This window comes from Mus musculus, chromosome 10 (assembly GCF_000001635.26).
Source record: "Mus musculus strain C57BL/6J chromosome 10, GRCm38.p6 C57BL/6J".
NCBI classification, from domain to species: Eukaryota; Metazoa; Chordata; class Mammalia; order Rodentia; family Muridae; genus Mus; species Mus musculus.
In genome coordinates, this window is record NC_000076.6 from 39,503,295 (window position 1) to 39,515,864 (window position 12,570).

The window sequence follows — 12,570 nt, forward strand, 5'->3', positions numbered from 1 at the left end:
CCGAAGGAGTGGTGGCTACTCCCAATATCCCAGCGAGTTCTTATATGGTTTCCAGGGGCAGAATAGAGCATCAGCAACTAGGCACAATAAGATTGGTGGAATAGTGCACCCTTTAAACTGATTGGTCTTTAGGGAATGAGGTGACAAAGACTTTCCTTGTCTGAAGGTGGCAACAGTCAGTACTGTGGAATGTGTCCCCACCGGCAGGTCCGATCCTGCCATGTGGTCTGAGAAATGGTAATTAGCCTCTCCCTTCCGGAGGGTCAGGTGTTTCATGACCTTCCCAAAGTTCCTAAGCTGACCTTTTCATGCCCAGGTCTGGCGTGATCACCCATTGCGTCCTCAGGTTTGACATCAGTGCCTCTGCTTCCCTTGCCACAGTAAGGTTTCTGCAGCTCTCTCTGTGTGTTCTCACTGCCTGCTTGCTGCACAACCCCTCAGCACCCAGCAAGGAGTAGAAAGCACGCTCACTGCTCTTGACTGGTTAGCTATTGTGCCTTCCAGAAGTTGCCTCTTAATGTGCTCCCCTCCCATCTCCAGTTTTATGCTTTATTACTATGTGATTGTTTCAACTTACATACAAATTCAGTTGAGAACTGAAACAAGGGAACTTGAACTCATCAACATGGTGCATTCTCACAGTGCAGTCTCTGTCACGCGCCTGCGGTGATTCAGCCTGTCCCCCTAAAGCGCATCGCAGGCATCCATTTTGTAGCTGGAATGGCCCAGTGCTGCCTTGACACAGCGCACTGCTTCAGAGTACTCACCGTGTCTGTTTTCTCCTCTGCTTACCATTCTGTCGTAGACATACCTTATAAATTCACCACCTCTCATTAAACACTTGCATGTTTTCTAATTTCCAAAGTGATGAACAGCATTTTATAAAACCTCACTTAGCACATACTCACAGGCCCAAAGGCAAGCCTGTCTTAGGCCCCTTGTTGACATTACCAGTTTGGTTTACCAGAAGTCCCCACAGTACTGTAGGAGCAAACTCATTTCAAGGGACCCTCTGTCACTGTTGGGTAGAGGATTCATCTGTGAATTTAGTTACTAATTAAATCACTTACTAATCTAAGTGTTTCCCTGATTACTTGTGGAAACTGGTGTTTCCCCTAAAGCTTCAGTGGTGTGGGGGGAGAGGAAGGTGCTACCAATAGTGTTCCCTCATTTCCTGCCTAGTTGGTTTGTCTTATCTATATAAATCCATTTTTTAAAATATCTATCTACAAAATAAACTTGTACATAAATGTGGATAACAGAATTATTCAAAGGAGGAAGTATCCAGGATATTCATGATTTCTAAATGGATGAGCACCTTATGATATAGTCATACAGTGACAGATATTTAGTGATTAATGTAATGATAACTTTAATACAATGCTATATTACTACACTGCAGATGAATCTTAAATGCGTTGTGCCCTGATGAAAAATAGAACGAAACCAAGGTTGTGTATCATGTGATTAAATCCATACCAAATATCTGGATTAGGCAAACCCACAGAGACCTAGGTAGGTTAGATGGGCGTCAGGGAAGATAGGGGTCATTGGCAAGTGGCTGCTTAGAGCACAGGGGTTTCTTTGAGGATGAAGAATGTGTTCTGGAATTAAATGGCAGTAATGGCTCCTTTATAAAAACCAACTGTGCCACACTCTTCTGTGGTCTGGAAGAGTTGGGGAAGGTGTGCCCTGCCTCTCCAGAATCCCTTCGTACAAACAGGGCTAATACTCTCATTTGCATCAGCACCTTCTCTCTCTCTTCTGTCGACTCAGAGATCCAAAGCAAACTGGGCGCAAGAAGCATCTCTCCCTCTCCCTGGAGCCCTTCCATGATTCCCTGTTAAAACTTCATTTGGCCATTTAGGTTTGGGAGCCCATCCAGTGGCTGGCTGGCTGACAGCAGTGTGAATGCTCACTCTCGGGGGCTCACGCTTCTGTCTCCCTTCCATTAAGCCTTCAGAGCTCCAGGCGCAGTGAGGGGGGTGGGGTGGGAAAAAGGAAAAGACTGCAGTTTCTCAGCCTAGGGGTTATCTACACAAGCATCGACAGAGCTGATTCCAGGTGCCGGGAATGCGCCTCTTTTCTGCTGTGCCATGGTGTTCTATGAGTGATTGGTTTCATCCATTGCTGTCAGGGTGGGACAGGATCCATCCTCGTCCCCTCAGAGCCTTTGCAGTGACCACACACATGGATGATCCAGACACTTGCTGTTTGTGAAGTAAAGCTTTGATTTGATGCGTAGCAGGTCCAGTCTTCTGGCCACTGCATGTGGTCAGTGTCTGCGTTGTGCACACTCCCCTGTCCCGTGGCCTTCTCACCTGAGAGACTGCAGGGTGTCAGAAGGAGCGTTTGGTAGGGGCTTTCCTTCACAGCATTCTACCACAAGTACATACGTCTTTTGTGTTTGGTTGGGGGTGGGGCAGATTATACGAACACTTCACTTCATGAGTTAATTTGCCTGTAAAGTGAATCATGTCTTAAATGCAATAGGAGAGCTCATTTTTATACCAAGGAAACTTTCCGCTACCGCCTCCCTCGTGGTATGTATAAATACCCTTGCCACAGATAGGGAAGACGGGGAAATTGAGGGCTGCTTTAGTTTTGTTGGCTCAAACAGTCATTAAGATGCCAAACCATACCAAGGAAGAGGTGACTCACTGTGGTTCCAGCACCTCCATAGAACCCACTATTCACAGTGTGGAATGTAGATGGAGACAGAGGCACCAAGGCTAACAGAGGCACTGTGCTCTCTGTCCCTGGACGTGGTGTCAAGAGGCGTCCTTCCCTCTGACTTTCCCGCCATGCCTCTTTTGTACACTTTTGTGTGGACTTACCAGGGCTCCATGGTACAGAAAGCAGCTTTGTTGCAGAAGTCCTGAGTTCTGGACATGGACTCTAGTCACCTGTTGTCACCTCTCGTCCCCACCCCGAGCTGAGCTGTGGACACATTCCCCTACCTCTCTATAACAGGGCCCATGTTTGAGGACTTAGAATGTGGTGGTGGGGTTGCGTTTTCCAGTGCAGTACAGTGCAGTGCCTGGCATACATGAGTATGCATACATACACTTCGGATGTTGGCTATGACTGCCAGGATGTGGAACCACCACCTCTACAGTGCCCCATCCCGTAACTAGGCATTCATCTTCTGCAGGCTTCGGACAGCATCCGTGTATTAGCTCACCATTCTGTGGGCCGTAAGCCGGCACGTAGCATGACCGGAATCTCTGATCAGCGAGGCTGAACTAAGGGTGTCAGCTGAGCTGTCACTGGGGCCTTGCTAGGGAAGAATCGGTTTCCTGACTCACACAGACTCTTGATCAGTCTCAGTTGCTCTGGTTTGCTGTGGTCTTGGAACTGACATGCCAGTTCCCTGCTCTGCCAGCTGTGAGCGCTCCTCAGCAGTGGAGAGCCCACATCTGGCCACGTGTTAAGAGCTGCAGGAGAGAGGATCCTCACTTTGAATGCTTCTTCTCACACTTCGGCTCTGCATGTGCAAGAAGAGCCATGACCTCCAGGGCTTACTTGATGAGGTCAGCTCACGGGGACACTGTCCTTCCTAAGGTTGGCTACGCCAAGTGACACAGCCTAACACAGGAGCGGCTGTTTAATTCACACATCCTGGAGACTGTACAGGAAGTTGGAAGGTAGCTTACAGTTCTGCGCACCACAGCACAACCTCAGCAGGGCCAGGGACAAATGGCTCACTTCTTCCATCCATCTGGCAGCAAGTATACTTTGCCAAGTGGGCAGAACTGCACTGCACTGCGCTGACACAGGGTGGACCCAGCACTAAGGCTGTCTGCGGCTCAGCCCCCAAGGTCTTACAGTTGCACAATGCAAACCCGGCTGGATCTTTCCTTTGGCTTAGGACCTCCACCAGTGCTTATGCAACCAAGAGGCACCAAGGCACCCTGCTTTTTCTCCATCCACCTAATTCCTAGGACCTCTCTGACTGTACCGAAAAGACAGATAAAGACCCTTAAGCTGCCAGGGTCATCTGGCTGTGTTCTAGGAAGAAGGAACAACCCATTGGGCAGGATGGAAAGGTGTTGGTGAATCAGGAAACTTGGCTGGCAGGTTCTGTAACCCAGCTACCACTGCTCCGGGCATAGTGTTGAGCTGCCTAAATGAGGCTCTAGCAGTTATGTGCGGAAAACTCCTAATCAGCTGCCCTGGCTCCTCAGGGGATTCACTGTCTGCCGAGAATCTAGTAAAGTTCCTTAAAGTCCTAGTAAAGTTACTCATCCTGTGGATGGTGTTGATTTTCTCAGCATCAAAAGCTGTGTGCCAGGAGCCTCTCTCCTAAGGTCGCCTCACTCTGACTGTGCTCCGCCTCCTCCTGCCCTCTCTCATCCCACTGCTGTTCATTCATGAAGCGGTCCACTTTTGCCTCTGCCCCTGACACAGTGTGAGGAGCTGCAGGGGACCTACAACTCTGCTCTGAATTCCTCATTGCTTATGTGTCGTTGGTCCGGCTCCCATCCTTTTCTTACTCTCCATTGTCAGCTTTGCCCAAGAAAGAGCGATGCTAGAGTGGAAGGGACCATGAGGCAAGTCGTGTCAGAGTTCTGTGGCCAGACCTCACTGTCCTTTCCCAGGCCAGCGCTGCCCACTAGGCTCCCAGGGTGAGAATGGGGCATGGGAGGGGGATAGGGATGAAGAGCTAAGTCTAGAGCTGTCACTTCTCCATTCCTTCTTAAGTTGGCTCCAAGGTAGCAGCCTACTCTGCTAAGATGGCGGCTACTCATTGGCTCTTTTCCCTGTATGTTGCAGAGAAAGGCATTTGCCAGCATGCCCGGTGTCTCATCCAGGCCTTGTTACCCAGCAGCTGTAGAACTTGATCATGGGCATTGCTCTTGGGTTGGCAGCTGAGGAAATGGAAGCTTTCTCATTGTTTGTGTGCCCAGCCTCAGAAGTTGAGAGTGGGTACCCACCTGGGCCCACCTCTGGTCAGAACGTACCTGACCTGTGATAGCTGAGCCCCCCCCCCCATACTGCAGGGCCCCCTCTGTCACAGAAGAACTGTGTGGAGGGTTTGAGGCCACACCATGACCGTAGTATAAAGCGATCATATCTGCTGTGCTCATGGGAGGAGGGTGTGGCTGTGTTTCAGTGTGTCTGGCAACTCTTCCCCTGTTGTGTAACTTAAATAGATTTGTGGGACTATGTCCATTTAAGGAAACAGGGTCCCTTAGCTTTCAAAGGGATGGAGAAACAGGCTATAATCTGGATATCTGGACTGGTCGCACAAGGTCAGGTTAGTGAAGACGCTCTGCTGCCAGCTCTTCTAGACAGACACATTGACTAGGTACATGGATGTGGTGTCTTACGAGTCAGCACTCCAGGGCCCCAGTGTTGTCAGAGTGGCACTGACAGTGCTTTGCAGTGACCTACAAATCAAAAGCAACTAGAATAGTTAGTACACTTACTCCATGTTGGTGGACACAGAAAACACCGAATAATAGAGATATTCTTTTCTGGTTTTTTTTGTTTGTTTTTTGTTTTTTGTTTTTGTTTATCGAGACAGGGTTTCTCTGAATAGCCCTGGCTGTCCTGGAACTCTCTTTGTAGACCAAGCTGGCCTTGAACTCAGAAATCCACCTGCATCTGCCTCCCAAGTGCTAGGATTGCCGTGCACTACCACCGCCCGGCAGAGAGATTCTTATCTTAGTCCAAATGCCCAGAAGTTTGCCTCACAGTGAGGAGCCTGATGACACAGAATGCCATCTGTATAGTGTCTCCTCACACTCTGTCTAGGAGTAGTTAGGCTGCCTGGGCCACATGGGAGGGTGAAGACCACAGATTCTCACACAGATCATCATGATGGACTCTTAGTGTCTGCATTATTTCTGTTTTGTCTTGCTCCCATTTCTCTCGTTACTCCTGATTCTTCCTCTAAATCAGTCAAGAATAGAGCGAGATCCGAGTAGAAGCATATAGTTAACTCAGAACATCAAGGGCATGCACTGCGTTCCCTCTGCAAAGATTACCTTCTCCAAAATTGTTTTTTGATCATTTTGGTTTAGTCACTTGATGTCTGTAGCATGCTTAGCTCTGCACCAGGCTTGTAAGGTGCACACAGCTGGGAAGCAGAGGACCAGCAGCCAGGCCCTGACTTCAAGGGGATTATGCCTTTCATACCTTCACTGTGAATTCTGTGTTAACACTGTGGAACTCTTTTTAGGGACTTTAGAATGTTGCCTTTTCTTTGTTACGTGAGACACGATATCCTGTTTTCTGCAAGAGTTCTAATGAGGTGGCTTTGTTGCATTAAAAAGATGGTTTGCAGTGAAAGTTCTCATTGGTTTTAGGTTTCGGAGAAAATCAGGGTTTCTCCCGGGTAATACCTGTGACACTGGGAATTGCTTGTTGCAGGAGACTATTCTGTGCCTTGTAAGAAGTTTGACAGAGTACAAGTACCCCTTTCCCTAAGTTTTGGCAACTGAAAACATCTGCAAGCATTGCCTACTATGTCTCCTGGTGGACAGGGGTGCCAGGTGTGAGCGTGACCCTCTAATTCTAGGCTCACATCTTCTGCTTAAACAAATCAATGAAATCCCCAAGAAAAAAAGCACTTGGAGCAAGTATGTTCTGTCTGGTCCTTGCCAAAGCTCAAAGCAACGTTGTACCATGGAAGAGTTAAGACAAAGTCAGCGAGGTACATACCCATCTGATGGTGCAGCAGTGGTGGTGAAATGCCTCAGTAGATTATGCCTTGGCGATAGTTTCCTGTTGGAAACTCATTAAAATCCTTCGCTGTCCATAAACAAGAGAACGCCTTGGACACAGCATGCTGTAAATTCATCTTGAATGATTTATGAGGAAATGGGTTCCAGATTTGGTGATCTCAGCTCAAGTAGTAGGCGACTGCCTGACAAACATTCTCATTCCCAAGAACTTGAAGTCAACTCACTAAGCATTTGCTGAAGTGTAGGTTGTGAGAGCTCTGGAGTGTCTAATGTGTCCTGGTAAGACGAGCGCAGTGCTTAAGAACTGCCACCAGCATCTCCTCAGCCTGTGACAGCTCCTACGTGGATATGAGTTACCCTTTATGGTCTTGAATCTCTTCCTGGTCTGTGCCAGCCCTGCCTTCCCCAGAGAGTGTATGCTATTAGACATCATGTCACGTGGTTCTTATTTGACGCTTTGGTCCCAAAGCGACTTTTCAGAGTCTTGGCAGGGACACTTCCTGCAAGTTCTGTCTGCCCACAGTGCACTTACAGTGGTAACATTCATTACCTTCCCTGTATGTCTGAGTTCTCACTTCTCACCTACATACCAGTAACATTAGAAAATGCAGGACAGTATGGTGATGCACAGCTTCCAGGTCATCCTAGTCTACATGGACAGCCAGTTACATAGTGAGACCCTGTCCCCAAAAAGGGGGGATGGGGTCGAGGGAAGCAGGACATATTGTTGATGAAAGTCACTGGCAGAAAGGTTGGGTTTGGTACAGAGAGAAAGAAAAAGAAATACAGCACAAAACAGACTTTTTCCTCATCCGGTTGTCACTTCTTCAGTAACTCCTGTGTGCTGGGCATTGGCCGTATATCTGTGAAGAAATGGACCTTTGTCCATGGGGCAGAGGGACAGTAGACAGGCCACCTCTTAATGTGGCACAGTGGGTCCCAAGCTGAAGGAAAGCATAGAAGCCAGTGGGCACTGGGACATGGTGGGTTCCTTGCTTGTCCGGAAGAAAGGGCAGATGTGGTCAAGGCCTCATCCCCAGCAGGAAGGTAAGAGCTGACGCAGGAAGAGTGAAGTAAACAGAGCAGCCCTGAGGAGGAGGCCCCTCAGGATTCGGATAGGAGCAGCTGGATCTTTGGGGATTTACCAGATGAGGAGCCCTGGGAAGGCAGGAGAGAGGAGGGTGGGGCGGCATAGCTCAGCCTTTCCGTCCACCACTGCCTCTGGACCATAGCAACACTCTCTCTAAATGAGCATTTAAGAATGTCAAACTCTAATAGAAAATTGAAATGCTAATTAGCAGCGTCAAGTGCTTGTGCTTCTGGAGGCTGTCATGACAGCCTCTGGTCCTGCCCAGCTTTACTTTCACGCAGTCACTACTTCTCAGTTTTAATGCGGACCATCCTTTTGTGAGTAGTAAGTGCTCACAGTGGGAGTGTCTGGTAAATAGTCCTGGGGCTGCATCCTCTCCTGTCCAGGTAACCCAGCATCCTCCTTAGAGGGCACTGTATTGGAAGGTTTTGCTCTAGTGTTGAAAAACTCACTTTATTGCTCATATTAGTCCTTGCGGTGACTAAAGAAAAACCTAAGAAATTGGTGGCCAACTTTGGGCAGTGGTTGGCCGAGGACTGAGATACCTCCTCATCCTTGCCCCTTGGCCCTGCTTTGATCAGCCTGATGCATCTCCTGCCCGTCTTCCGTGTTAGAGCAGCCAGGAAACCTGCATGCTCACAGCCTCCTTTCTCTTCCATCAGGAGCTTGGATAATGGGCTGTGTGCAATGTAAGGATAAAGAAGCAGCGAAACTGACAGAGGAGAGGGACGGCAGCCTGAACCAGAGCTCTGGGTACCGCTATGGCACAGACCCCACCCCTCAGCACTACCCCAGCTTCGGCGTGACCTCCATCCCGAACTACAACAACTTCCACGCAGCTGGGGGCCAGGGACTCACCGTCTTTGGGGGTGTGAACTCCTCCTCTCACACTGGGACCCTACGCACGAGAGGAGGGACAGGTAAGCCATTGTCAATCAGGATGGGTGAGGGCACAGCTGTGCTCTTTCACAGTCATTGCTGTGTGTGGATGGGGTGGGTGCAAGCATGCCACAGGTGTGTGGTAATCGGAGAACAACTGGAACTGGCTCCCTCATCTCACGTGGTTCCAGGGATCATCAAGAGTGGGTTACCCTCTGAGCATCTGACCAGCCCTTTGGTTATGCTCCTAATTATCTTGGCAAATACACACACAGACACACACACACACACACACACACACACACACACATACATATACATATACATGCTTCAGTTGACTCATTTTAACAGAGAAGTTTTGGTCAACTTTAGGCCCAAGTTGACTATCCAAGAACCAAATGCCTGGCTTCTCAGGAGCAGGAGACCTCTTGTCACTGCTCTGAGAATTCAGCACCAGTTAGTGCTGCTAACTGCACTGCAGTGTCCACTGTGGCCTGTCAGCCAAGGGCTCCCAGTCCTGCCTACCCTGAATAGGGCCAGCTCTGGGGGTACCCAAGCACTCCAGTGTGATGTACCCTTCCTGACTTACGGGGTAGTTTCTGTCCCTCTTCCCACTCTTCGGCCTGCCTGGCCAGTGTGGGTGGTTGTCAGCATGTTCCTCATTTCCGTCTGCTTGTCAGTATTCCAGCCTGGACAGCCCTCGAGTTTTCATTCATCTCTATATTCTATTGTTACATTCTCTGTGTGGGTTGTTTTGCTTTGTGTGACTTTTGAGACAGGCTGCCATTTTGTAGCCCAGGCTGTCCTCAGACTGTTAATAATCCCTCTGCCTTAGTGAGCGTTGGGAGTACAGCCATGAAATATCACACCGGCTGTGTGAGTTTCAAGCTGAGCTCTGTGTGCCAAAACCATTTCATATTCTCTCTCGTCCCTTCCTCCCCCAGGGCTCCTTCTGTTTCCCACCACAGGGCTGGGTTTCACCCGCACATCTATTTGCTGACTTAGCTAGTGCTCTATAACGTATCTGCCATACATCCTCACACACATTCCCTACAGTCTTTGTAAGCTGCCTCGTGTATTTGTAGTCTTCCAAATACTGTCCCAGAGTGTGAACCATGGTAACCAGATATTTTGCATTATTTGTTCCAAAATTGTTTATTACAAAAGTTTAAAAGAATGTAGCGTCTCTTGGCTCATCTGGGGGCAGATGCCTCGTGTCTGCTCTGACAACCTATCATGGCTTTTTACCCGGAGAGCTGACGCTGCCGAGGCTAGGGCTCTTTCTCTGTGGACAGCTTATGCAGTGGAGTTGGAAGAGGGTCCTGACCGGCCTTTGGACACGTGTCTCTTCCAGCACTGCACTGTCGATGTCTACCCTGTAGAACAAACCCTATGCTCACCCCTGTGCTGTAATGACACCAGCTTACCCTCAAATCCAGCCTTGTATGAGGCCCTAACCAAACCTCCATGGCCTGTACCTGCCCCCCACCTCAGGTGCCTGGAAAGGAAACAGACAAACAGTCTAGGGCCCTCTGTCCTTAGAAAATACAGAAGAAGAAGGAAAGCCAAATGAATACTCAACACACATGCACCTCCACTGTGAGAGGTGTTTGTTGAGATTTTTATGTTTGCTGACTCTTAATTAAGCAAACAGAAGCATCAACCCTGTTCATTCATTCATGAAGGCTGGATGTGAATCCCAAGTGAACATGTCTCATTCATTAAGGTCACCAGCATGGGCTCCTTGGATAGACTTAATGGAAGAGGCCATCTGACTCCTTATATTATTTGAAGTGTACACCGCAGTACCCTGGGGCTGGAGAGGTGCCCTGGCTTAGGGGTTAAGAGCCCTTACTGCTCTGACAGATGACCCAGGTTCTCTTCCCAGAACCTCCATCAATGGCTAATAACCACTGGCAACTCCAGTTCAGAGGAAGCCAGTGTCCTCTTCTGGCCCCTACAGGCTCTGGCCCACATATGGTGCACATAGGCAAAAGCACATATGTTTAAAGATATATTTTCAAGAGGCAGAGCCTGGGATATGGGCGGGCGTTCCATCTTTGGGGAGGGGGAGTGGTTGCATTGTGTGTCCTGGGCTTTCTGGATGCCTTGCTGTCAGACCCCTAAGGTCGTGAGCAGTCTTCATTGCTTCCTCCTCCATCCCCAGGGCATAAAACCCCCCAGTGATGGAGAAAGAGTGCAGGAAGGGCTGTTTTCCACGAGTGAAGATGGCTTGGATCTGCTCTTATAAAAGAAGAGACATCTGTGAATGAAGTACGGAATCAGAGTAGGCATGGCCGTAGAGGCTCCCACAGTGTGTTCTAAGCCAGACTCCCCTAATCTCAGAGAAACCTTAAGAAAGGAAGACTGAAGGAGCCCAGCTCCCCGGTCAGGACATGCACCTGAGACAGATGAAAGGCAGGTCCTCCCTGGAAAGGATGATCCCCACAGCAGTGTGGCCTTGGGAGAGGGGAAGCCAGGTGGTGATAAGCCATCACACTGGGAAATGTGCCGAAATTAAAACAAGAAGCCAAATTACAGAGAAATTCAAAGCTCCCATTAGGTATCACATCCTGTGTAACAACCACAAAATTAACAGCTTAAACAGCACATACATTTATGATCTATATCTATTACCTGCGTTCTGTGGGTCTGAATCTGGAAGGGAGAGCCCGGTTAGAGGCTGTAGGCATGAGTGGCAGAATCAGGTCCCTGGCCAGGGTTAGCCAGTCTGTCATCATGCTGGCGTGACACCCTCCTTAAGGTAGTGTGGAAGTAGAGAAGTCACCTTCTTCTGAAACATGTGTCACACTGGGGACATCTGTCCCCTTTGTACACTGTGTTAAGTAAATCAAGTTGTTATGTTCCTAAGGAAGAGTGTGCTGAACAAGGGCATGAGAACCAGGCAGGAGTCACTGTGCTCTGTCTACTGCATGGGGCAAGCCCTAGACTGAGTGGAATGCTGGGCTGATTTTTGCTGTTGGAACTTCTGGGATGTGGGACAGTCCATGGGAGTCGGCAGGTGAGAGAACCTAAGATGGACGTGAGGATGAGGGAGTAGCCAGAGTGAGAGAAGTAAATGCAAGGCAGAGGAAGAACCAAGGGGGCAGGAAGTAGCAACAGCAAGACCCCGGAACTGACAACCATGACCACAGCTGCGGGTGGGGGCCAAGGGCACTGCATCTCCCACCTGGGGTGAGCATTGCAGAGACGACTCGATGTCCCCGAGCCACAGAACAAGTCTCTTCCATTCACTGCTACCTTGTGCTAGGGATGGAAGAGTGATCCATTTACCCAGACCTTAGCTCAACCTTCAGGGAAACACGTGGGGGATAAAGTAGGCCAGTACTTGCCACAGATTGATGTCAGTCAGAGCCTTGTCTCTTACTCAGTGCTCATCCAGAGTCAACGTCCGTCAGCTCTAGGGTTTTGTCATAAAGCCTCCTCTATACAGACCACATTATAAAGCCAGCCATGTGACTATGACCATATTAATTACAATGCCTCAATATGTTTATTAATGCTAAGTGTAGATTTTTAAGGATGAGACTTTAACAAAAATGTGATTTCTTAGTATCAATTCCCTGTGTAATAGTCTCCGCTCTTTTTTTTGGCAGGAGTGACACTGTTTGTGGCGCTTTATGACTATGAAGCACGGACGGAAGATGACCTGAGTTTTCACAAAGGAGAAAAATTTCAAATATTGAACAGCTCGTAAGTTTGGGGTGGAGCACACATGCTCTTTGGTTTGGGGGAAAGGTTCTCACAGCAAATGCATGTGCTATCTGAAAGTAAGGAAAGAATGCCTTCTGCACTCACTAGCTCATGGCATTCGAGCCTGAGCGAACTGAGGACAAAGTGCAATACTACATGGTACTAAGTGCTAAAGAGGGCACCAGAGTCCTTTTA

General features: G+C 48.8%; 1 protein-coding gene across 7 annotated transcripts in view; it reads left to right on the forward strand.

Moving 5' to 3' along the window:
- Fyn (Fyn proto-oncogene) overlaps window positions 1-12,570 on the forward strand; it is a 195,639-nt gene that overhangs the window by 133,552 nt on the left and 49,517 nt on the right. For all 7 annotated transcript variants that reach the window (XM_011243117.3, XM_006512540.4, NM_001122893.1 and 4 more), the window contains 2 exons: window positions 8,445-8,702; window positions 12,279-12,375. In XM_011243117.3, the coding sequence (XP_011241419.1) occupies window positions 8,456-8,702; window positions 12,279-12,375 (344 nt within the window). In that variant the 5' untranslated portion in view covers window positions 8,445-8,455. The remainder of the gene's footprint in view (window positions 1-8,444; window positions 8,703-12,278; window positions 12,376-12,570) is intronic.